Source organism: Cajanus cajan, chromosome 5, assembly GCF_000230855.2.
Source record: "Cajanus cajan strain Asha chromosome 5, NIPB_CcT2T_4, whole genome shotgun sequence".
NCBI classification, from domain to species: Eukaryota; Viridiplantae; Streptophyta; class Magnoliopsida; order Fabales; family Fabaceae; genus Cajanus; species Cajanus cajan.
The window spans coordinates 17841007-17867214 of record NC_138521.1 but is presented as its reverse complement, the minus strand read 5'-3'; the positions used below and the strand labels follow the sequence as shown (position 1 = coordinate 17867214).

At 36.9% G+C, this 26208-nt stretch overlaps 1 protein-coding gene across 1 annotated transcript; it reads right to left on the bottom strand.

Annotated features, from left to right (window-relative positions):
* Positions 1 to 11392: 11392 nt before the first annotated feature.
* LOC109810834 (uncharacterized) lies at positions 11393 to 12224 on the bottom strand. The gene has a single exon (XM_020374407.3). The coding sequence runs from the start codon at positions 11998 to 12000 to the stop codon at positions 11548 to 11550; it is 453 nt and encodes a 150-aa protein (XP_020229996.1). The 5' UTR covers positions 12001 to 12224; the 3' UTR covers positions 11393 to 11547.
* Between the last annotated feature and the right edge of the window lie 13984 nt (positions 12225 to 26208).

Below are 26208 nucleotides of genomic sequence, written 5' to 3'. Positions count from 1 at the left end.
CCAATCCACCAGTATTGGTGCCACCTGTCGAGGGAAGGCCATTAATCCTCTATCTGACAGTGCTTGATGAGTCCATGGGAGCCGTGCTAGGGCAACAGGACGAAACTGGAAAGAAAGAACAAGCCATCTACTACCTGAGCAAAAAGTTCCTTGATTATGAAACCCGCTACACGCCATTAGAAAAAACTTGCTGTGCGTTAGCATGGGCAACACAAAGGCTCAGGCAGTATATGATAAGGCATACTACTTGGTTGGTTTCCAAAATGGATCCAATTAAGTATGTGTTCGACAAGCCAATAATCACTGGGAAGATCGCCCGATGGCAAGTACAATTATCAGAATTCGACATCATACATGTCACACAAAAAGCCATCAAGGGTAGTACCCTAGCTGATTACCTAACACACGGGCCGACCAATGATTACCAATCCCTTCAGGATGATTTCCCCGATGAGCATGTAATGAGTATACAACACGAAGATCCCAAGGATGATACGTGGACCATGTACTTTGATGGAGCCTCCAACATGCTTGGACAGGGGATTGGAACAGTACTAATCTCCCCACAAGGAAAGCATATCCCCCTAACAGCAAGACTCAACTTCGACTGTACAAATAACATGGCCGAATACGAGGCTTGCGCGTTAGGAATCCAAGCAGCAATCAACAATGGTATCCTAAAGCTCAAAGCATTTGGAGATTCGGCTTTAGTCATTCACCAACTGCGAGGTGAATGGGAAGTCCGAAATCCTAAGCTGATACCATATGTTGAGCATATCAAAGACCTGATACAATTCTTTCAAATTGTCGTCTTTGAATATATCCCAAGGGAGGAAAATCAGTTCGCTGACGCCCTTGCCACACTATCATCGATGTTCGCCTTGGATAAGGAGCATGAAATGCCTATCATCAATATCCGGCGGCACGATAAGCAAGCGTTCTGCTTACTGATAGATGAAGCTGTTGACGATCATCCATGGTTCCATGACATCAAACAATATCTATCAAAAGGGGAATATCCTGATATGGCCAGCGATAATGATAAAAAGCATATCCGAAGAAGGGCCATGGGATTTCTGTTGATTGGAGAAACCCTCTACAAAAAGAATTATGACTCGGTCTTGTTGAGATGTATAGACCAAGTCGAAGCTCAAAATGTAATCAAAGAAATACATGAGGGGGTTTTCGGTACCCACATTCCCGGGCCTGCAATGGCTAAGAAAATCCTCAGAGCAGGATATTATTGGTCGACCATTGAAAGGGATTGTTACCAATACGTCCGGAAATGCCACAAGTGTCAAGCATATGCCGACAACATTCATGTCCCACCAACGCCACTCAATGTTTTGGCTTCACCATGGCCATTCGCAATGTGGGGCATGGATGTTATTGGACCCATCGAGCCAAAAGCATCCAATGGACATAGGTTCATCCTTGTGGCCATTGACCATTTCACCAAATGGGTAGAAGCGGCATCGTATGCTCATGTGACCCGAAAGGTGGTAACGTCCTTCATCAGAAAGAATATCATATGCAGATACGGTATTCCCGACAAAATCATCACTGATAATGGATCCAATTTGAACAATAAGATGGTGGAAGAACTGTGCAAAGAGTTCAAAATTCAGCACCATAACTCTTCCCCATATCGACCAAAGATGAATGGGGCAGTCGAGGCAGCCAATAAGAATATCAAGAAGATAGTACAAAAGATGGTTGTCTCATTCAAAGACTGGCATGAGATGCTACCCTTCGCTCTCCATGGTTATAGGACTTCAGTACGTACATCCACAGGAGCTACTCCATTCTCCCTTGTTTATGGAATGGAGGCAGTTCTGCCGGTTGAAGTCGAGATACCGTCTCTGAGAGTAATCATGGAAGCAAAACTTTCCGAGGCAGAATGGGTTCAAAGTCGACACGACCAATTGAACCTTATCGAAGAAAAACGACTGAACGCCATATGCCATGGTCAAGCCTACCAAAGGAAGATCAAAAAGGCTTTTGACAAGAAAGTCCATCCTCGAGTCTACCATGAGGGAGAGCTAGTGATGAAGAAATTGCTACCGGCTCAAAAGGACAAAATCGGAAAGTGGGCCCCAAATTACGAAGGACCATACGTGGTAAAACGAGCCTTCTCCGGAGGATCATTGATTCTCACAGACATGGACGGAGAAGAACTTCGATACCCAGTCAACGCTGACGTGGTAAAGAAGTATTATGCTTGAAGACGTTGCTTGCATCAGCCCGCTAGGATGAAAACCCAAAAAGGGCATCCTAGGCAAAAGTTAGGGCAAAACAAAAAGCCCGCCAGTACAAGGGTACTAGGCAAAACAAAGGCAAAATTATCCCCGCTAGGACACGTCCTAGGCAAAAATTAGGGGGAAAAGAATAAGATGCAAAAAGTAAAACAAGCAACGATCACTTGAACTGAAAACCGAAAGGCGGTTCAAGTGATAATCTTCTAGAAGCAAGCGTCTTGCAGTATCTACACTCCTGGCTCAGGCATCTCACCCAAAACGATTAGGGGAACGAGAAAAGCGACAATTACAGATATAATTGTTTAAGCCAAAAATGTATAGCCTACCTTGGCCAGCCATTCTTCAGAAATTCCCTTTGTAAATCTTTCTGTATAAACATTTGTAAATATCAATAAAATATCCATTTGTTTCTTTTCTCTCTTGACCATGTGATTATGCCTTTGGGTTGGTTTTTCATAAAATTGTACGAAATTCCATTAATAATCGGTCAATAAAAGAAAATTGGAGGGGTTCCTGTAAAATCCATAATCTCCTGCATAAAGGCTCACAAAAATACTCCCTCGCGTCAATGACAGAAAGTCCTCCAAGAAGAAGAGGATAGGGAGAGCCACTCACTTTTCTAAATAAATGAACAAAAATAAAAAATTGTATTTGTGCATCACACACACATTAGTTGCACATTCAAAGACCTTATCATGAGGCAACTGCATAAAATAGAAAAATAGAAAATTGCTTGTGTATGACAGCAGCAAGCAAAATACAAAGATTCAGAAAATCAGCAGCATCATACAGAATAATTGAGCCTGGAGAGGCTTGCCGAAAGAATACTCTCAAAATAATTGAGCCTGGAGAGGCTCGCAGAAATAATACTCCCCAGAGAAACCTCAACTCACGCTCTTGGACTCAAAATCCCCAGCAAGAGCTATCAAAGCAAGATCGACGACATTCCCAATGGAAGCACGATCACCCAAGCAGAATATCCAAGTCAAAGGACTTAAACTTCCTCAGTGAAGATAGCTCTCCAACTCAAGTGTCGAGTGAGGCCAAGCCTGTAGAGGCTTCCTAAATAATACTCTGGGATACATAAGATCCCCAAATCCCCAGTCGCCTACTCAAGAGGCATCCCTGCAGAAGGAGAAAAAAATAAAAAAAAATCAATAATCATTCCCCAAGTGGAATCTGGCTCTCAGCCAATCATTGAACGTCAAGCTGATACGCCTAACAGAAGAGGCTAATCAAAATCAACGACAAAATCCCCCAGTGGATAACAGCCTACACAGAGGCAGCAAAATCAGAAAACCAAAAGAGACACCCGAACAAGGATAACCGGGATACTCCACCAACGTCGAAAGGACGTCAGCCAATCATAAGGCACCGCTCACATCAGAAAGAGCATCTTTGTGTCTGCACCCAAAGGAATCAGAAATTCCCCAGTGGGAACCAACTACGCAATAGAAAGTTGGGACACAAGAACCTATGAGTAACTGCACATCCCCTAGACGGATCCCTGCGTTATCCAGCCCTTAGTGGCACAAAGTCAAAAAAACAACCGTCGAAGCAGCATCGTGGACTGTGGAGACAAAATCATCACGAATCCCTGGAAAGGAGATATTCACGCTACCCCGTTGTCACAAACACGGAGGTATGCAGCTTCCGGCTCGGGCAATGAGCGAAGCTATCTCTGGAAAAGGGGTACTCACCGCTTACCGTTGTCACAAAGGTACTTAGCTTCCGGCTCAAACAAAGAGTGAAGCTAAGCCTGGAGAGACGGTACTTACAGCTTCCAGCTTGGGCAACAAGCAAAGCAAGGCCTGGAGAGGCAAAACTCACACTGTTCACCGCCGTCACAAAAGTATTTAGCTTCCGGCTCAAACAAAGAGTGAAGCTAAGCCTGAAGAGATGGTACTTACAGCTTCCAGCTTGGGCAACAAGCAAAGCAAGGCCTGGAGAGGCAAAACTCACACTGCTTACCGTTGTCACAAGGGTACTTAGCTTCCGGCTCGAACAAAGAGTGAAGTTAAGCCTGGAGAGGCGGGTACTCAACCATCAGCGTCATCAGAGGCGCATTGATGTCCAACTTCCGGCTCGAGCGTCGAGTGAAGTTGACCTTGGAGAAGGTAAACTCAGCTACCGAGGATGTCAGAAGCGCCAAGGTATGCACCCACCTGGAGAGGCTACTCAACAATTTTCCGCCGGAAGACGCTACAAGTCAGAAGGTCGGCACAACACCCGGACAATTGGGTCAACTCCTTTACTTGTCAGCCGATACACCAAAAGGCCGTCCGACTAAGTAAAGGGGGGGCAGCTGTAGACCCCTAAAATTGTCCGGGTCGGAAATAAAGCTTGAAGACTCTCGAAGACTGAAGGATAATCAGCCAGAAGGACTCCGCGAAGGCCCTAGGAGGGTTCTCTGTAGGTCTAGAGGTCTTAGAATAGCTCAAAATAAAGAAGTGGAGGGAAAAAGCCCAATACGGCCGTACTGAACTTAATACGGCCGTATTGAAGCTTCAATACGGCCATACTGAAGTCAGTACGACCGTATTGACACTTCAATACAACCGCAGCGAACTCAATACGGGCGTATTGAAATTTCTGAACTTCAATACGACCGTATTGAACTTCAATACGACCGTATTGAAGTTCAAAAATTTCAATACGGCCGTATTGCCCCTGTAGGCCGTATTGCGCCTATTCCCTATAAATATGACGTCAATTGGACGTCATTCCACACTTTTTTAGATAGTTTCAACCCTCTCCTTGAGTATTCTGGGGTTTTTGAGCAGTGTTCTGCCCTAGAAATCACTCGGAGAGTTGATCCGACGAAGTTCTTGAGCCCCGAGCCATTTTGCTTGAGGATCGAACCTAGTCGAGGGGAAATCTTTTGATTCCCTTAGTTAAAATTTTGTTCTAGGAGAGCGAGGAGTGGGCTTGTAGAGCGAGGGAACGCCAAAACGCTTCCCAGTTCTTTGCAATATATAAAAGCACGCTTCAAGAGGTTTCTTCTTAAATCCTTCCTTTTACTGCTTTCTGTGTGCATATTTAAACTGTCATCATGTAGATAGTCAATTTATAATTGCTTAGAATAAATAGGGGTAATTTAGTAATTTTACGCTGTTATTTTAGAAAATAATCTGTCATAGGGAACCCGAAAGGGGCGCTGTGGGGTGCTAACACCTTCCCCACGCGTAACCGACTCCCTTACCCAACTCTGGTTGTAGTGGCCAAAGTTGATTTTTAAATCAATTGCCTTATCCCTTTTTCCAATGTTTTGAGTAAAACATTGGTGGCGACTCCACGAACCCTCCTTTTATGAAAACCACTAATCCATGGAGGGTCCCGCTTGGGATTAACATGGATTAGTGAGCCTTTTAATAAAATTGCTCGTTTGACGAGGTCTCAGTTTGAGAATAAGCCATTCTAGCAATCCACTATTTTTAAACAAATAAACCAGTCCAACCATCCTTCGCGAATGCCGAAAGCCCGTTTCGGGCCGGTGGCGACAATTATGAACAAAAACAAGACACAAATAGGTGGCTGGACCAACTAAAAATGTAAGCAAAAATTCATCAAAACCGAGAGCAATTTTAAGCAAAATTTTCACTCCTTTTGGCTTTTTCTTTTGCTTTTTCTTTCTTTTCTTTTTAGTAAAATATTTTTCTCTTATTTTTCTTTCAATGTTCAGGAGTTTTAAATGCCTTTTGATCACTTAGGAGTCTCGGTTTTAAGGTAGAAAAACTGCAGCAAAATTGGACACAAAACAAGAGGTGTTCACATGCAATTTTCAACTAGTGCTACACAATTTTGTACTATTTTTTTGTCAAATTTTTAAGCACTCTTTCTCTTGTTTTTCTAATGCATTTAAGACAGTCACACCTCTGTTTTGGTTCTGTTTTAATGTTCAAAAATTTCAATAAGTTTCAGCCACTCAACAAGACACAAGAAACCTAATAGGAGTAGTGTTTAACAATTTTTTTTTTGACAAACTTTTAACAAGACATAATAGAAACCTAACTCTAGGAAATTTGCTAGGACTAATAGCAAATTAAGAACTCAATGATGTAAAACAAAAGCATATATGGTGAGGTACAGATTCAATAAGAAAATTCCACAAAAATTTCGGACTCAATCAACACAACACAAAAACTAGGTTAAAACAAGCTAGTCTAGGAATCAATGACATTCAAAGGACTACACATGACTCTAGACAAAACATATGATTCAAAAACAAAAACATACACTAAACAAAATCAATGTCCAATCACGGACTCATGTATAGGAATAGAGAAGACTCAAACAAAAATCAAAACGCACAAGTATAGGAACCTAGGCGCACCACAAATTGATTCAAGAATAAGGAACAAGCAAAACTATGAATCAATTACTTCATATGTGACATAAGGATCCATCAACATATTTATTAAAACTAGATCCCTGCAGCAACACAAAGAGACATGTAAAAGGAGGAAGATACAACACGGATTCAAGAACAAAAAGTTAGAAACAAAAACCTCAAGAGCACTAGGCTCTGATACCAAAAATGATGGAACTAGGTGAGGAGATTGATGATTCCTTCACTTGCTCCATGCTTAGGACCGTGAATGCTATTGAGGTTAAGACTCCAATGACTCTTTGAAGCTCCTTGAAGTGTTCTTCAATGGAGAAGAAGCCTTGAAGTGGCTCGGTTACTCCTTAGCTTGAGGTAGAAGCTTAAGGAACCAAGATAAGGTTGAAGCACCTTTGGAGAGAACTTAGGAGAGAAAGTTCTCTTCGGTTTTTGTGACTCTTGATTTAGAGAGAAAATTCAGATTTCATTTCTCAAATTGGTCAAAAGTGTTTTACAATCAAAGAATTACAAGTTTATAGGAGTAGGAAACTTAGAGAGCAAGCTAGTCTTGACCATGGTTTACTAGGAACCATGATTGAGTCTAGATAAACCGTCCAAGGTCAAGAGGCTTGGAGAGCAAGCTTCTCACTTGGCTTGCTTGGTAAGCTAGCCAAGGAGAAGCTTGTGCTTCAAGCTTCCAAGCTTAAGAAACTCCATGAATTTCGTCCAAGTGTTCACACAAGTGTTCACACAAGTGTGAACACACTTCTAAGGTGGGCGGCTTCTTGGAATTATTTTACTCCTTTTGATTTGAAAATGGTTAATTTGGTTTAGTTAGGTTCATTCAATGGGAATGGAACCTAGCTAAATCAAATCTATGAAAAATTAGGAGTAAAATGAGTCCAATATGAAAAATTTAGCCTAAGACCACCTTTGGCTAAATTGCTAGGAGCACTCTCTAGCTTACTAAGGACACTCTCTAATTTGCTAATGCCACTCCTACTAGAAAACTAAGAAAAGAATGTATTTCTAGGTTAGGTTAAATGGAGTCAAAGTGTCCAAGTAACCTACCCTAGAATCAATATACAATAGCTACTAAAAAGGGAAATAAAGTGCCTTACAAATACAAAGGCAAAAATAACCTATACAAAAGAAACTATGTACAAAACATATGAAAAGGTCTTGAAGATCATCCCATTCCTCTTGGTTCTTTTATGATATCACCTCTTGGATTCCTTGGCCTTGGCCATAGTCTATCACCTCATCTTTCAAAGAGTGAACCTGGCCCCGAGAGGACATCACCTCGCCTCTAGACAAGGTAATAAGCCCCCGCAGCTCGCTTACTTGGGAGGCATAGCTTTCGTTGGAGCGTAGGGCGATCTCTAATGACTTTTGGACCCTGGTGAGACCCCCCCTCGCCGCCTGAAGCTCGACTCCTTGCATCTTCGCTTCGCCAAGGGCGGTAGTCAGAACCCCGTTCTCCTCCCTCAGGACTCTATTCTCATCCTTCAGAGGCTGAACCAGGCTTTTCAACTTTGCCATGTCTTCCTGCTGTTTCGACCACTTGTGTTTCCAGTGATCCACAATGGTCTTGCCTCTCTGCAAGAAGATCTGGGCGGCATCAAAACTCCCCATTGGCCCGGCTGACTCAATCATCGCTTGATCAGCCGTGCTCAACGACCCCTTTGGGAAAAACTTCTCCGGAGTCACCGCAGCGCTCCACAGAGAGTCGATCTCCTCCGACGCACTCAAATGCTCTAACCGCATTGGCACGCCCTCTTGCGCATAGCGGTACGCAAGATACGGACGCTTCAGCTTCGGCACTGGAGCAGGTACAGGGATCCCGGAGCTTGACCCCTCCCTACGGGCCTTGGCAGAAGTAGATGCAGGTACCCCCTGCTCGACCACGGAAGGATTCCCTTCTGGCGCCCCTGAGACTGGAGGATCCGAAATCCCGGCGACGTTCCCCGCCTGCAAGAAACAACGATACTCTTCTAAGACAAAAAGTAAACAGAGGGGTAAAACGTTAATGCCACAGAAGGGACAACCGCTTACCTCGCCAACCGGGGTAGCAGGTATAGTAGCCCGGATCACCTCCTCGGCAACCGGGGTAGCCCACCCGGCAGCAAGGACCACTTCCTCGGCAGCATCCCCTGCCTATAGAAAACAACCTCAAGTTAAAGCGTAAAAAAACAACATAAAAGGTAGAAGATAGAAACAAGACTAAGAAAGGAAAAGTACTCACCATGGCGGCCTGGACAACTTGCTCAGCAGCTTGGGCCAACACCTCGCCGGGATGAGCGAAAGGCTCAACAGTCGATGCCACCTCTTCGGCGGCCACACAAACGGCCCCCTCCGATAGCGGACTTCCAGTAAGGTCCACCGCGCCAGCTTCAGCAGCCTTGGAGGCAACCTCCCCTATTTCACGAGGGGTAGAGGTCCCCCTGACCTCTCTCCCGCCCCTCTTTCTTTTCCGGTCGACTTTCAGGGGAGAAACCTCCTCCTCTAGAGGCTCGGAGACCTCGAGCTCGGTCACGTTGAAGCGAGGCTTCAGTTCAAGCCACAAGTCCTTCCCTATAATGCCTGCAGGCAGAAAACAGAGTACATCAGCAAAGAAAAATAACACAAACCTCAACGAGCTACCAAAATACAAGATACTCACCCTCCAGGCCCCTCTCCCTATGCGCCGAGTTCGCAAGCAACATGATCGACTTGCAATCCAACGGGCGAGGAAGTGCCGAAAGATTCCTAATGACGGCAGCCTCTGAAGCCGTCAATTGCGAAGGGTCCACCCCGTGAAACCTAGACGGTTTGGGGCACCAGTAGAAAGGGAACTTCGGCAGTCCACCGAAGTAGAAGCCCCCATCCTCTAAAGGGTCAACGTCCACAAGGGCAACCCGAAAGAACTCGGGTTTGTAGTTTTTGTAAGACTGGGAGTAAAGAGTGAATAAACCCCCTTCTTTACTCCCATTCAAGGAAAGAACGCTATAAGGTGGAACACCCAGCTTCAACTGGTAGAAGTGAAGGAAAACGCAAAGGGACAACTCTATCCCTAGGACCGCACACAGGACTTGAAACGCCCTTAAAAACCCCCAGCTATTGGGGTGCAGCTGGCAAGGAGCCACGTTGATGTAGTTTAAAAACTCACACATAAACTGAGTGAAAGGAAGACAGACGCCCAGGTCCCTGAAGAGACACTAGTAGACATAGAAATAAGGAGGGTCGGTAGACCTCCCCATGTACACACCTTCACCGGCCGGACAGGGCTCGAGTCGAATCATTCGGGAAATGGAAGGGTCGCAAATTCGGTGCGTCTCCCAAACCGCATTGACCTCTAGAAGCGATTTGAACACACTTTGGACCCCCCCATCGCGCGCTTAACCCAGTCGTAGCCAGGAACGCCTGGCTCCAGGTCCTTGGGCGGTGGCAGGTCTTTCCTCTCGGCGGCGGCTCTCCCGGTAGCCACCACCTTGCCCCGCGGCTTGCCCCTAGCAGGCGCAGAAGAACCGGCTCCACGTCCACCAGCCATCGAGAGAAACAAGAAGACTCGAAGAGGAGATGTGAAGAAAGGGAAAGAAAATCGTAGAAAGGAGGTACCCGGTACTCCTCCCCGGAAAACAACCTTAACAAACGACCGGATTATCGAAAACGGCGGCAGAAACTGTGAAAACAGTGACGGAGACTGGACGGAAGCGAAGGTGCACAAAGCAGCTTGCGCAAGAAGCCAAGGGAGAAAGAAAACGAAAAGAGTAAAGTGAAAGGTGAAGAGGCGCGAGTGAGAGAAAAGAAGGTTTTCCCCCAAATTCAAAACGGCCACGCCACGTGTCAGCCAAGGGGCACGTCTGACGACACATTAATGGAGAACCATCATTACATAACCGTCACTTTCATCAACGCGCCACTTGCACGTCTTCGGAAGTGACCAATTATGGCATGTGGCATCTCAGCAAGCAGGCGTACGCCAAAGGTCGCACCCACTTGACGAGCTCGGTCTTAACTCCTCGACCTACGGTCTTCGGAGCTCGGGGGGCTAGTGTACTATTCGTACTCCGAAGCCGAGCTCCGAGCTCGGTACCACAGCACGAGCTGACCTCGGACACGCGCTACATGGCATCAGCTCGGCACTTAAATAGATCGTAACCCATCTCAGGGAATCTCGGTCTAGGCGAGATTCTCTACCTAATCAGATCACAACTAATCTTAGACCTAAGACCCAACGCAACCCTAATATACATCAAGGTACATGCATTATATATACGAGATTCATACTCATACAAACATTAACTTTAGCATCGGAGTCTCTTTTGCAGGTACCACCCCCATCTTGGAGCATCAAGCATACCAGCGAAGGAGGCTCACCAATCTTACTCGGAGGATCATCTCTACAGCAAATTTCCGGTAAAAACAAGACTTAAAACATATTAAGAGTCATTGAGAATCATTTTAAAGTTATTAAAATTAATTTTGTCTCTTCTCACTTTATTTAAGGTAATTTTGATACTAAAAAAAAAGAATTTGAAAAGAGAGGATAAAGAAGTTAGTGTTAGTTTTTACAAAAGAATAACCCCTTTTTCTCTCTCTCTCTTGGATTCTTTTTTACACATTAAAACTTAGTTTTCAAGTTAATAATTGTGCAAACAAAAAAAATGTAAAGAACTAATTAAAAGGATTTTAACACTATCATACAGACTAAATAAAGAAAATAAGAAAATAGAAAACTACTTACTAAAAAAAATATAAATTACATTATGAATTCAAATATGTTTTTTTTTAATTTTTTTAAAAATTATAAAATATAATAATAATGAAAAATATGTTATTTAAAATATAAGATTCTCAAAGATTAATTTTCTTGTATAATAAATCCTATGAAATTACATAAGAGCATGATCATAATTTCGTAAAAGCGATCTAGTTTGCAATTGCAACGAATCTTCGAGAACATCATCAGAACCGATACCATATTTATACATAGCTTAAGGAAGAACCAACCAAATCAATTATTTGATATTGTACAAAATTAACATGATCATAATGATCGACATTTGTAGGAACACCCCATGGCCCCTTCCTCCCCCAAAAGCTCCCAAACGCAAACTCTCCCTTCTCATAAAACTCCTCCATCACCTTTTCAACTTCATCCATGCAACTGTGTCCTGCACCGTCTGTTAGTGCCACCTCTGCTTGAATTCCAAGAGATTGTTCACGAATTCTCACAAGAACATCTTCACAAGAACCCATTTCCCTATGCGTATTTCCCTTCCTTTGACGAAGCTTTTTCTTAGCATAATCTCTTGTTTTCTTGACCAACTTGCAAGGAAGCTTTAGCAACACAAACACCAGAATTTGCAGCATCAAGCACTGGCAGCAGCATGATATGACCACACAATCAGCACCAAGCATGTTCCAATCTTCCATGGTTGTGAAAGAGATCGAAGAAGGAGGAGGAGGTTATGGTGTAGAAGGACAACATTAAAAGAAGACATGCTTAATGTTTTAAAGAATAGGTTCCTTCTCCCCTGTTTGGGTCTTAGTGAGGGCCAAGCAAGAACATAATTTGATGAGGAAAAGAAAAGCTAAGATATATGGGTGAATAGTGATGGATACTCGTTTTCCAATTATTTGGTTGAAGCCTCAACGCAAGCCTTAGCTTCTTAATAAGGGTTATCACGTTGATACAATATTATAATTCAAGATTTGAAATCACATCAAGATATGACGTGTCAATTAATTCATGGATTGCATGATACTCGACATTGCCGATATTTATTTGCAAGGTCGTCGAGAACTATTCGATAATTCGAGTCTATTATGGTTTAATTAATATTTATATGTTATATAATTAAATATTACTTTTTATAAATGAAAAATTCAAGTTAAAATATTTTTTTAATTCTTATATTTTGATCTATTAACATTTTAGTTTCTATAATTTAAATTAGACTATATACTTATCGATTTCAATACTTTTATTCCTAATATTTTAATATAATTTTTTTAGTTTTATTTACAATTTTGTAAATTTTTTTAATCTTTATCGTTAATTTTTAGTTTATATACTTAATTTAATATTAAAGAATAAGAGTAAAAACTAAAAGAATTTATTTTAAATTATAAAAACTAAAAGCTAAAATAAATAAAATTAAAAAAATATTTTAATCACAAGCAAATATATATTAACCAAGATCATGGATGTAACTTAATAATCTCTTGCGCCGCTTCCCTTTTCATGGAAGATTGCTTTCTCTCTCTTTAATTCTTCACTAAAATATGTTTGGTGTAGCGTGGGAGTGAAGACCGAAGACTTTACCTTCTATTACACACAATAGAGGCAAAACATTAGTTTTTGAAAAGAGAACCGGAAGATTCTTCCCGTGGTCACGAGTACCATACTTCTCATTTTTGTCGCTTAGTATAAACTACTGAAAGAAAAAAAAATGACACAAACATCTTTAAATTATTTGTATAAGATAAGACTTAAGACACCCCTCTTAGAAGGCGGAGAACCTTGAATGCCAGCTTATAGGGTGAAGTAGTTTTGATCGTGTCTCACGCATTAGAAAGTAACTGTATTTGTACAGGAAATATCATATCGACCACGTGGAATGACATGTGATGCCCTTTCGACCTCTGAGACAGTCGAAACAAGGGTGATTCTCACAAGAAGTCTTGGCCATGATGGCCACCGAGACTGCCAAATCACGGGCTCCTACATCAGTCGGTTATTAAGGATCTCGGACACGTCGGTGGTCGAGATCATAAAGTCCATACTCGAAGTATCGGAAGCTCAAGCATGTTAGTAGCCTAACTAGCCATCTCGACATCTTCTCGGCTCGGTCGAAGGCCAAAATCTAGAAGTATAACCTCGGTTCCGATCCTCTCGGCTCGGCCAAGTACTGCCGATACAAGTAATCGCAACCATTAGAGCGACAATCATGATTAATAAGGGCGAGCACATGATTAACGTATAATCAGCCATTTAGCATCGTATTACCTAATTTGGTAAGTGTCAAAGGAGGCCCACCATGCTCAAGACCCATTATAACTAGTAAAAATAGGTCGCGTTAAACGAGATATGTCACTGTTCATTTATTATCATCGAGATTTGTGTTTGTCCTGACTTGAGCGTCGGAGTTCTTTTTGCAAGTACCTCCCCCCTCTGAAGCATCCACCCAAAACTCCCGTTCGGCTCTTAGATTATTAGAAGATTACGAATGTGCCCTTAGACAGGTACAATATTCATAATAGTCAATTTTTGATTGGGTAAAATATTTTATTTTATATATTCTTTTTAATTTTATAATAAAGTTATTTTAAATTTAATTTAAAATATTCTTTTAATTTCAACTGTAATGGAAGAAAAATGGTGAAATATGTGATTCCATTTCTCCGACAAGGTTACAATTGAGGACTCAGATACTCGAAGGCGTTCCTATCAAAGTTTTCAAGTTTTTCCGGTTCACCATGCATGTTAGCTTCTTCTGTTAGAAATTTTATTTCTAATAATTATTCTGGGCTACATATATTATTTGTAGTATTTATATTAGTTATTTACATTTAGTTGGGTTAAAAAAAAGTGATATAATGCTAGTGAGCCTTTAGACTGCCAACAAGAAAAAAATGATATGAGCCCAAATAAGTGGAAACCAGATTTGGCCCGTTAGGGATTAATGGGAACCCTAATAGGTTTAAAATCGTAAAGATGGTCATGGTCCCCAATATGCAAAATCAGAAACATACATATCTCTGTCTCCCCATCAGAAGAGTAACATCAAGTCCCATCAAGGAATTCAGTGATTTGGCTGAGGAAGATCATTGCACCAAAAGACTATTCCGCTACAACCTTTTGATCAACGTCAATGGATACAGGTACGTGTTATTAACATTAACTCTGTAATCTGAGACAACGGTTCTTAATTTTTGAGTAATGGAAAATTTCTATTTGGCTTAAGAAAATTTTATCAAACAAGTGGTATCAGAGCTGCCGTTGTTATTAGGTTATGGGGTTCTAAAGTGTATTGTTACAATTTTTTTTCTTTCTTCATTGACAATACGTGTATTTGAATGCGTCGGTCATTTTTTTTTGTTGCTTCAATTTGGTTTAATTGATTATACGGATAAAGAGATCGATTAAAAAATTAAATTTTCTTAAAGAGAATTATTTTTTGTATTGTGAAATTGTATAATTTTTTGTGAATGTTATATATTTATATATGTAACAATTTTGCAATGATCCAGAAGACATTGTCAAATGAAGGAATTTTTAAGTTTTTTAATTTTATCACCAGAAGTGAGATAATTGTGCAACAATGCAATAAAGGAATATTTTCTCACCAGAAGTGAGTTAATTGTGCAACAATGCAATAAAGGAATATTTTCTCACTAGAAGTGAGTTAATTGTGCAACAATGAAATAAAAGAATATTTTTCTCACCGGAAGTGGGAAAATAATATGAAAAGTGAAAAGGAAAACGGTTGATAAAGACACAAATATAATATAAATATTATGTTTGATCCTTTGAGTACCACCAGAAGTGGGATTTTTTTTTTGTCAAAATCATTGTTGTAATATTAAATGATATTTGGGAAAATTATATGATTAATATATTAAATTTCACATTATCGAAATTTTAATGGCATTCGCGTAAGAATTATTTTCTTGAAATTTGATTGATATTATGTTCAAATTTAAATTGATATTTTTTTATATATATCAAATTTGAGTGCGAATGTTGGTAGATTATAAACCCTCTTTATTAATTAATTTGTCTGATAATTTTTTTTAATTAAATATATTGATATAATATATTTCCAAAGCAATCCCTATTATAGAAATTAATTTGATTAAAATTACAATAGATGTTAGTATGAGATTATTTATGCAATTTGTGCTCATCCCAAAGGAAGACACAATTTGGCCAAATAATAACATGCCTGTGATGATAAATATATGACAATTATAAAGTTACAATCATGTGAATAATAGTCAGTCCAAAGAAAGGCTATTATTTGACAGAATTAATTGTCAATATTTGATCGTTGCATTGAGAGTACCACTAACAAGTTGATTTGTATGTCCAAAGACAAAGAATTATTGTTGTGCTCGGTATCTTGTAATGGGTCTATTATGTAAATAATCTGCATGTCTTATTTATTTTATTTTACTTTATGAGCATGTAATTAAATTAATTTTTTTTTCTATGTTCTATTACAGTTGCTGTTGCTAGTGCTGTTAACTTATCTGCTCAAATTAATTGTATACCTATGCTTAATGGGACAAACTTTAAGGCCTGGAAGGAAGCAATTGAGATAATTCTTGGCTGCATGGATCTTGATCTTGCATTTCGGGCTGAGAAACCCACTCCAAATCCGGAAAACCCGGATGAGGATAAGGTTGAAAAGTGGGAACGCTCAAATCAAATATATGTGTTTGATGATCATGAAGCGATCTATTCCAGAAGTTTTTCAGGGCTCTATTTCTGAGAGCCACAATGCTAAAGGTTTCCTTGATGCCATTGAGCAGTATTTCACCAGTAATGAGAAAGTTGATGCAAGCAGTTTGCTTGCTAAACTTATCTCTATGAGATACAAAGGTAAAGGAAACATAAGGGAGTACATTATGGAAATGTCTAATCTCGCGGCAAAACTAAAAGCACTAGAGTTAGAGCTGTCTGATGACTTGCTCGTGCATCTAGTTTTGATTTCTCTTCCTACACACTTTGGACAATTCAATGTGAGTTATAATACTCAGAAAGATAAATGGACCTTGAATGAATTGATTTCTCACTGTGTGCAAGAGAAGGAAAGGCAGCAAAGAGAAAAGACTGAAAGTGCTCATTTAACGTCAAACTCTCAGAATATGAAGAGAACGAATAATAAGGATGTTGTAGAAAGGACTTCTCAGCAAAAGAAAGTCAAAAAGGATGAGAACACACCTACTTGCTTCTTCTGCAAGAAGCCTGGGCACATGAAGAAAGAGTGTCCCAAGTACACCTCTTGGCGTGTAAAGAAAGGTAATTTTCTCTCTTTTATTTGTTCTGAAGTTAATTTAGCTTTTGTACCACATGATACTTGGTGGGTAGATTCTAGTGCTACTACTCACATTAGTGTATCCATGCAGGGTTGCCTTTGGAGCTGACCGCCAAGTGATAATGAAAGATTAATATATGTGGGTGATGGCAACAAGGTCACAATGAAGGCTATTGGAATATTTAGATTACAGTTAAAAACTGGATTTCATTTGGATTTATTTGAGACATTTGTTGTACCGTCTTTTAGGCGGAATTTAATTTCTATTTCTAGTTTGGACAAATTTGGTTTTTCTTGTTCATTTGGAAATAATAAATTTAGCCTCTATCAAAATTCCAATGTTGTTGGTTCTGGTTCTTTAATTGATAATTTATACTTACTAGATGTAGTTAATTCCAATAAAGAAAATTTTCACATTGATTCTCGTGGTACGAAGCGTAAAATAAATGAGAACTCAACCACCTTATGACATAAGCGTTTAAGCCATATCTCTAAACAAAGAATTCAGAGGCTTGTGTCGGATGAGATTCTTGAACCCTTTAACTTGTCAGACTTTGAGATTTGCGTTGAATGTATTAAGGGTAAACAAACAAATTCTAGAAAATTAGGTGCCGAAAGGGCTAAGGACGTTTTGGAATTAATTCACACAGATATTTGTGGACCATTCCCTACGGCATCTTGGAATGGACAACAATATTTCATTACGTTCATAGATGATTATTCAAGGTACAACTACCTATTTTTAATTCATAAGAAGTCTCAATCCCTAGATGTTTTCAAATCTTTTAAAGCTAAAGTTGAGCTTCAACTTGGAAAGAAAATTAAGGCCGTCAAATCTGATCGTGGTGGTGAATATTACGGTAAATATGATGGATCAGGTGAACAATGTCCAGGGCCTTTTGTGCTTTTCCTAAGGGAATGTGGCATCGTTTCTCAGTATACTATGCTTGGGAAACCAAGCTTGAACGGTGTTACAGAATGTAGAAACAAGACTCTTAAGGATATGGTGAGAAGTATGATTAGTCATTCTTCCTTACCAAAGTCATTGTGGGGAGAAGCGCTTAAGACTGCAGTCTACATCCTAAATAGGGTACCAAGTAAAGCAGTTAACAAAACTCCTTATGAGCTATGGACGGGTAAAAGGCCAAGTCTAAAACATTTACACATTTGGGGTTGTCCAGCTGAAGCGCATCCTTATAGGCCGCATGAAAGCAAGCTGGAGTCAAGGACTGTTAGCTGTTATTTTGTTGGTTATCCTGAACGCTCTCGGGGCTATAAATTTTACAATCCCACTACTAGATCATTCTTTGAAACAGGGAATGCGAGATTCCTTGGGGATGTTGAGTTTGGGAAGGAAGAGAACATAAGAAATGTTGTCTTTGAGGAAGAACCTGTCATTGACAGTGATCAAGTCCCCGTGCCTATTACTATTTCAGTACCTACCCTAGTAATAGGTGACAATCATGGAGTTATTCCTGACATTGTCCCTACACAAGACAATATTGAGGTTCTCCCTCAAATACCTATAGAGCAAGCTCAACAATCTCAAGAAGTGCCATTAAGGAGATCCACTAGAGAAAGGAAAAGTGCAATTCCAGATGATTACATTGTGTTTCTTCAAGAACATGAGGATGGCATTGGTTTAACAGAGGATGATCCAATCAAATTCTGTCAAGCTATGCAAAGTTCTAGCTCTCAAAAGTGGATTGATGCCATGAAGGATGAGATGAAATCTATGCAAGACAACAATGTTTGGGATCTTGTTGAATTACCTGAAGGTGTGAGATCTATTGGTTGTAAATGGATATTTAAAACCAAGAGGGATTCACAAGGTAATATCGAGAGATATAAGACTCGTTTAGTTGCTAAAGGTTTCACTCAAAAGGAAGACATTGATTACAAAGAAACCTTTTCTTCAGTTTCTTCAAAGGATTCTTTTAGAATAATAATGACACTTGTAGCTCATTATGATTTAGAGCTCTATCAGATGGATGTTAAATATGCGTTTCTAAATGGTGACATTGAAGAAACAATTTATATGATGCAACCAGAAAATTTTTTGTCTGGTGACTCAAAGTCCATGGTATGCAAACTAAAGAAATCCATCTATGGTCTCAAACAAGCTTCCCGTCAATGGTATCACAAGTTCCATCAAGTTATTACCTCATATGGTTTTGAGGCAAATATAGTTGATGATTATGTTTATCATAAGTTTAGTGGGAGTAACTATATATTCTTGGTGTTATATGTCGATGATATACTGCTTGCCAGCAGTGATATAGGCTTATTGCACAAAACCAAGAGATTTTTAACAAAGAATTTTGAAATGAAAGATCTTGGTGAAGCCTCTTTTGTATTAGGTATTAAGATACTAAGAGATCGTTCTCATGGTATCATAAGGTTATCACAAGAGAACTATATCGATAAAGTTTTAGATAGATTTGGCATGAAAGATAGTAAACCAGGAGATACTCCTATAGCCAAGGGAGACAAATTTAGCCTCAAACAATGCCCTAATAATGACCTTGAAAGAAATGAGATGCAAAAGATTCCCTATGCTTTAGCTGTGGGAAGTCTAATGTATGTTCAAGTTTGTACTCGTCTTGATATTGCATTTATAGTGGGAGTTTTTGGGCAGATACTTAAGTAATCCTGGGATGCAGCATTGGAAGGCAGTAAAGCGTGTAATGCGCTATTTGAAGAGAACAAAAGGATATATGCTCACTTATTAGAAGTCTGATAGTTTAGAGATCATTGGATACTCAGACTCTAATTTTGTCGGATGTCAAGATAGTAAACGCTCCACATCTGGATACATCTTTATGTTGGCTAGAGGAGCTATCTCTTAGAAGTCTGTTAAACAGACTATTATAGCTTCGTCAACCATGGTTGCGGAGTTCATTGTTTGTTTTGAGGCATCCAACCATGGGATATGGCTGTGAAATTTTATCACTAATTTACGTGTGGTTAATGGCATTGAAAGGCCATTGAAAATCTATTATGATAATAACTCTGCAGTTCTTTATTCCAATAACAATAGGAGTACAACCAAGTCAAAATTCATTGATATAAAGTTTATGGTTGTTAAGGAAAGAGTTCAGAATAAGCAAATTTCTATAGAACATATAGGGACTAATTTTATGCTAGCTGATCCACTTACTAAGGTTGGTGCCTAAAGTCTTTCATGAGCACATTGCTCATATGGGTGTAATTCCTTATAGTACCTTAGTTTAGTGGGAGTCTCATTTATGTTGTGTCTTCTTTATTTTTAATTTTTCTAGATATTTGTATTATTTGAATTTTCTACAGAAATAAAGTTGATAATTCTATTCTGAGCTTGTTTTGTGCAATATATATATATATGTTGCGTTTTGAATGGATCTCTATAAAGAATAAAGTTTGGACCAGTTGGAAATAGACATGACTGAGATCACGTTGCATGACTTATCCATATTTGATCTATGTCATTGAGTGCATACAATTGTGGTGATCATTGTGCTTTAGTCACATTAGATAATGATGAAAGCTACAGTGGTTCCCTGTTGTTGTATGAGATGGACCAGATTATTTAAGGGGAGTCTACAAGTAAATAACATACAGTTGCGCGCCTAAAATTTTTTGTGATATAAATACTTAAATGAATATAAAGCCCAAGTGGGAGATTGTTAGAAATTTTATTTCTAATAATTATTGTGGGCTACATATATTATTTGTAGTATTTATATTAGTTATTTACATTTAGTTGGGCTAAAAAAAAGTGATCTAATGTTAGTGAGCCTTTAGACTGCCAGCAAGAAAAAACTGATATGAGCTCAAATAAGTGGAAACCAGATTTGGCCCATTAGGGATTAATGGGAACTCTAATAGGTTTAAAATCATAAAGATGGTCATGGTCCCTAATATGCCAAATCAGAAACATACGTATCTTTGTCTTCCCATCAGAATAGTAACATCAAGTCCCATCAAGGAATTCAGTAAATTGGCTGAGGAAGATCATTGCACCAAAAGACTATTCCGCTACAACCTTTTGATCAATGTCAATGGATACAGATACGTGTTATTAACATTAACTCTATAGTCTGAGACAATAATTCTTAATTTTTAATTAATGAAAAATTTCTATTTGGCTTAAGAAATTTTTATCCCAACATCTTCTAGCGCCTCGACGCTGACTCTGATACAGTGGCAACTTGTATGGGCCAAGTGCAATGAAGTTACACCTCTTCCTTAAGTTCCGACACAGTTTTTAATGTTGATCTGAAAGTCAATCCTTATAGCTACCAAACGATCTGGCTCAACCAAACCTTCATTTTCATCTCACTGATATTTTTTAACAGTATTTTGTCTTAAATTTTCTATCAATTGGTTTACATGCAACATCAGAGAAGAGTAGTGCGGTACGTTGGGAAGATGATTTAAAAAAAAAAAAAAAAGCATAAAAAATTTACTGGTGGCACCAATTACCCTTCTTTAATCACGATCTTTAAGTATTTTAAAATTATATCTAATAGTTAAAAGTGGTAATTCATTTATGTATATTTATTAATACTTTATGTTAAAAAATTTTGAGAACCTTATTTAATTATAACCGTAAGGTAATCATCCTTGATAAGACCGGATATATAGTACTAACAGATACCTTAATTCTCTATCTAAAATATCTTTTTTTCCAGAAATTATTTCGTGTGTTTGAATTTAAGTCGAAAAAATTATAATTAATTGAAGTTAATTTTATAAATCTAAATTTAGTTAAAAATAAATTTAATATGTTTTGATTTATATTTGAATACCTTTATTTCAAATGTACTTTTGTCAAAATGATATTTGAATAATATTAATGAAAAAAAACTTTCATATGTATAATTACTAAAATGGATATGTATTTTATAGTGGTATTAATATTGTTTATTATTTTTATTTTTTTAATATATTTAATTTGATGAGAAAAGTTGATTGTTATTATTTTATATTTTGATATTAATATTATTAGTCAAATTTTTTTTAATAATTTTTGTTATTAAAATATCAAATGAAAATAAATATAAGACTGAATTAAGTACAATAGAATACATAAAGAAAAATACAACAATTAATTGTATATATTCCGAACTAAAATATAAGATAGGAAAACATAAGTGTTATAATAAATATAAGTTACATATTACTTATAATTTGATCTCTAATTAAGTTTTGAATAAGGTTTATATGTGATAAAAAGGTCATAGTTAAAGGTAATGATTTATCTTCACTAATATGATCGTTATTCTCGTGCTCATCTATATTACCATCTTTATAATGGTTAAATTCATAATCAGTTTGAGATTTCTTCGTAATAAAGTAATGTATAGTCGTTGTTGGCCAATCTTAAATTTTTTAAAGACCTAGACAAACCAAAAGCATGGATGATATCCTCAATTATTTAAGTATTATCTTTGTATTTTTTATTGCAAAATTATTACGATATCAATAGTATTCTTAGGACCATTCATAATAGACATATGTCATTTAGTATCATTTTTTAGGAATTTATATAGTAAATCACTTCTAAGATTATTTCATATTATTAGATCGCAAATGTCTAATAAATTATACTAATTAGATTATCCAATGTGGATATGTTAATTTTTTTTATTAAAATATTCAATTTCATCATGATAATTATTTTTATTTTTACTATTTTCAACTAAAATATCAGACTCTATTATTTTTATATAGTTCTTCATTCTCAAAATTTTTTGTTTTGGAGCCTAGATATCTAAATTTTTATAATTTCAAAAATATTATAGGATGTTTAACAAAAAAAATTATTACTCTTTTAAGAATCAATATCAATATCAATTTGTTTATTTCTTTCCATTTTTAGATGACTTGAAGGTTGTTTTCTATGCAACATGTTGAAACCTAAAAAATTAGACAAGTATAGACAAAAAAACTAAATTATAATTTATAATTCAAATTATGAGTCTTTAATAAGTAAATGACAATGATATGAAACAATAGTACCAGAAGGTTTATTCACCTTGAACTCAATAATATATTATATTTTATATCTTACTCTCTTCTTTATATTTAATATTGCTAATTTATTTTTCTAAATTTACAAGTAAATTTTTATTGAGAGACAAAAACATCACATATTAATTAATTAACTATTGTTGATTAATTTATTTTTATAATATTTTTTTCTTCATATTATTGCAATTAAAGATAAATTATGTCCTTAATGAATTTTACACGAATGGAATAAGAGGGTTAGCTACCTAACAAATTTTCATAATAAAATACCATTATTGTATATAACTATAGATTTTGTTGTGAAAAAACCTATTTACTAGATATTGGATGGATAGAGCTAAAGAATGTGAACGGTACAAGTTAACAATAAAACGAATTAAATGAATATAAATAAAATAAAAAAGAAAAAAAGGCTCTATTGTATAGAGAGGACCTGATTGTTTTTAAAAAAAATCATAGAAATGATGGAACCCACCATTTTTTTTTTATCTATGTCCTATTTCATTTACTATTATTATGTTTTTTCATACCTAGTATCAATATAATATTCAATATAAAATAAACTTTTTAAATATAATTAATATATTGAAGTTATATGCACATTCTATAGTGATCTATATAAAATACTTTTTTAATGAATGAAATGAGATAAAAAAAAAAAAGGAAATTCAGAGAATTCTAAATGAATAAGAGCATACTATTGATATTGGTATTGGTTGACATCAATATACAAGTTATGTTATACTGTTGAATAACAAGTCCTAAAATTATCGAATTATAGAGAATTTTTGTGCTTAGAAGTCCCTAACAAGAATTTTTGTGCTTAGAAGTCCCTAAATGAACCAAGATTTTACCATGACTGAAATTTTAAAGAGATGTGAGAAAGAAAGCCTATGGGGTCACTTTTGTAATTGGATAACTAGCATCGAAAATTGTCTTGCAACACATTTTGCATATCTTGGATTGAGTGTCTCAGACACAATATATTGCATCTGGATTCAGTGTTCTGAACAAGCATCACAAATTTGAAAAAGGTCTATTGGGATCAGATAATCTAGATGATCACCTTTGATCTAGAAAGAAAGGTGGTCATTTGGATTACCTAATCTGGATATTCTTTTGCAATCTGAATTTCATAATCTGAGCAACCACCTTTCTTTTCAGATCAAAGATGATCATCTAAATTACCTAATCTAAATTGCAAAAGTGTATCTAGATTGGTTAAAATGGATGATCACCTTTGAGTCAAATCTAGGGTGATTGATCTAGATTAATCAATTTGGATCAAGACTTTACAATCCAAATTGATCAATCTAGAACAAACTAATAAAAGCAAAAAAAAAAAAAAGTGACAAACATACCTAATCGCGAACTAACGATGAAGAGGTAGAGATAGGGTAGAAGAGAAAGCACAAATGGGAGACAACAAAAGCAATTCCAAAAAGGGTAGGTGAAAGTGATCAAAAGATGGAAGCAAATGAGATCTAGAAAGGGAGGAAAACAATTGAAGATTGAAGCAAAAAGGACCCACAAAAGGGTGGGGGAAGAAGGGAGAATGAGATCTAGATTGAATAGAAGAAAATGAATGAAAAATGGATGTATGTGTTATACAAAAACAATGGTATTATTGGAAGTTTAAGGTTTGAATGGGTTTATGGAGGAAACTTTAGGTGTAAGGAGCAAATGCCTAAAATAAGTTGAGTTTTAGATCAAGTTATCATACCTAGGCTACAATGGTATTAATGAAAGTTTAAGGTTTGAATGAGCGGATGGAGGAAAACTTTAGGTATAAGGAGCAAATGCCTAAAATAAGTTGAGTTTTAGATCAAGTTATCATACCTAGGCTTGAACCTTGCAAAATCTGACAAGGTAATTGTTTATGCACCTTAGTTTGGTTATTCATACCACTTTCATATATTGTTTTTTATATTTTTCCCTAATAATATCATGTAACAATGAGTAAGTTTATTATTCTAAAATTTAAAATTTGAAATTATAAAAGAAATACTTTTGAATTTCAAAAGTTATTATTGTTGTTGTATTAGTTGTTATTATTAGATTTATATTAATATGTTGTTCCACAAACAAAAAACAAGAGTCAAATATTGGATAAATAAAATATAAGAGTCAAATACTATATAAATAGATAAGGTTAAAATATATTTTTGATTTGTCTAAAGTTTTTAAGTTTGATTTTAGTCCCTCTCATTTTTTTTTATTTTTTTATTTTGGTCTCTCTAGTAAACATGTCTCATTTTTTGTTTTCAAAGTGCTTTAGATAATGCTTTATAACGTTTTTAAGTACTATCTAAATCATTTTGAGAATAAAAAAATGATACTAATTCAAATTAGATTGATTAAAATATAACAAAATTTTGAAGAGACTACAACCGAATTTAATTTTTTTTAAAAAGACTAAAAACATTTTTCTCTCAAATAAAATACAACATTACAGATATTACATATAAAATACAGTAGTCAAATAGTGCACAAATATTCTTTTTTATCAACCGTAAATAATTTTTATTAAAACAAAAATTGTGTATAAATATAACACAAGTCAACAATTGATTGATCAATTTGGGACCACTAACACTAAGATTGGTGGTGTGGAGTTGGTATAGAACCAGAGTTTGATCTTTGTGCTGTCCTTTCAATTTTGAAAAGCCTTATAGTGTGTTTGATTCGGTGTCAATAACGTGATTTTTCACGTCAAATCGGAAGCAAATAGTTTTAACTTTCACGTTTCGGACAGAATTGACGTGAAAATATGTTATAAAGCGCTGAAACAAACACGCACATAGTTGAATTAGTGAATCAGAGTTGGGTTAGTTAATTAGCTTGTATTTGGTACCATGATGCGTTGAACTCACTTAATTTTTTTCATTCACGTTGAGGCAACTACGGAACCAAACACATGCTTAATCAGTTGGAAAATCAATTAATAATGGTTGCTACCAATTTCCCTTGTATAAATTGATGGACCAACTCGATGTGGGACTAATTTTCATTCACTTCTATAATAATAGAATCAGTCTGTTCTCAGATTCCATGAGAACATTGATTCTACGTTTAACGTAAATAATTCTTGTCTCAGGTCAATGGCAATGTCGTCATATACTTCTACTTTTAACGTAATTAACTCTTAATTCTATATTGTTACAAGTGCAAAGATGTGATGCTGATGTAACAAGGTTCTTCTCCCTTCAACCCAAAAACAACTTGGTCCTTGCTTTTATTGAAAATTCAAGAGAATACGTTAAGACAAGGGTATCCACATCTATGTTATGAGACAAATGAATTAATTATCCTCATCATCATGAGTATGAAACGGTAACTTGTGGCTTAATTCATCAACCTTATCTTTGTGTCAACTTTTACATTATTTTCACATCAATTTATAATATATAAAAGTTGCGCAATAAGTTATTACGCATGTCACTATATTTGCTTGTGTCAATTTTTTTTTTATATTTCTATTTTCGATTATATTATTCCTTTATTCTTTATATAATTACTTCTCTCTCATATGTACTCTATTTGATCTATTTCTCATCTTTTATTATCTAATTTTCATTCCACA

Excerpts from the sequence above, each read along its gene's own strand:
- LOC109810834 (XM_020374407.3), bottom strand. The coding sequence starts at position 12,000 with ATGGAAGATTGGAACATGCTTGGTGCTGATTGTGTGGTCATATCATGC.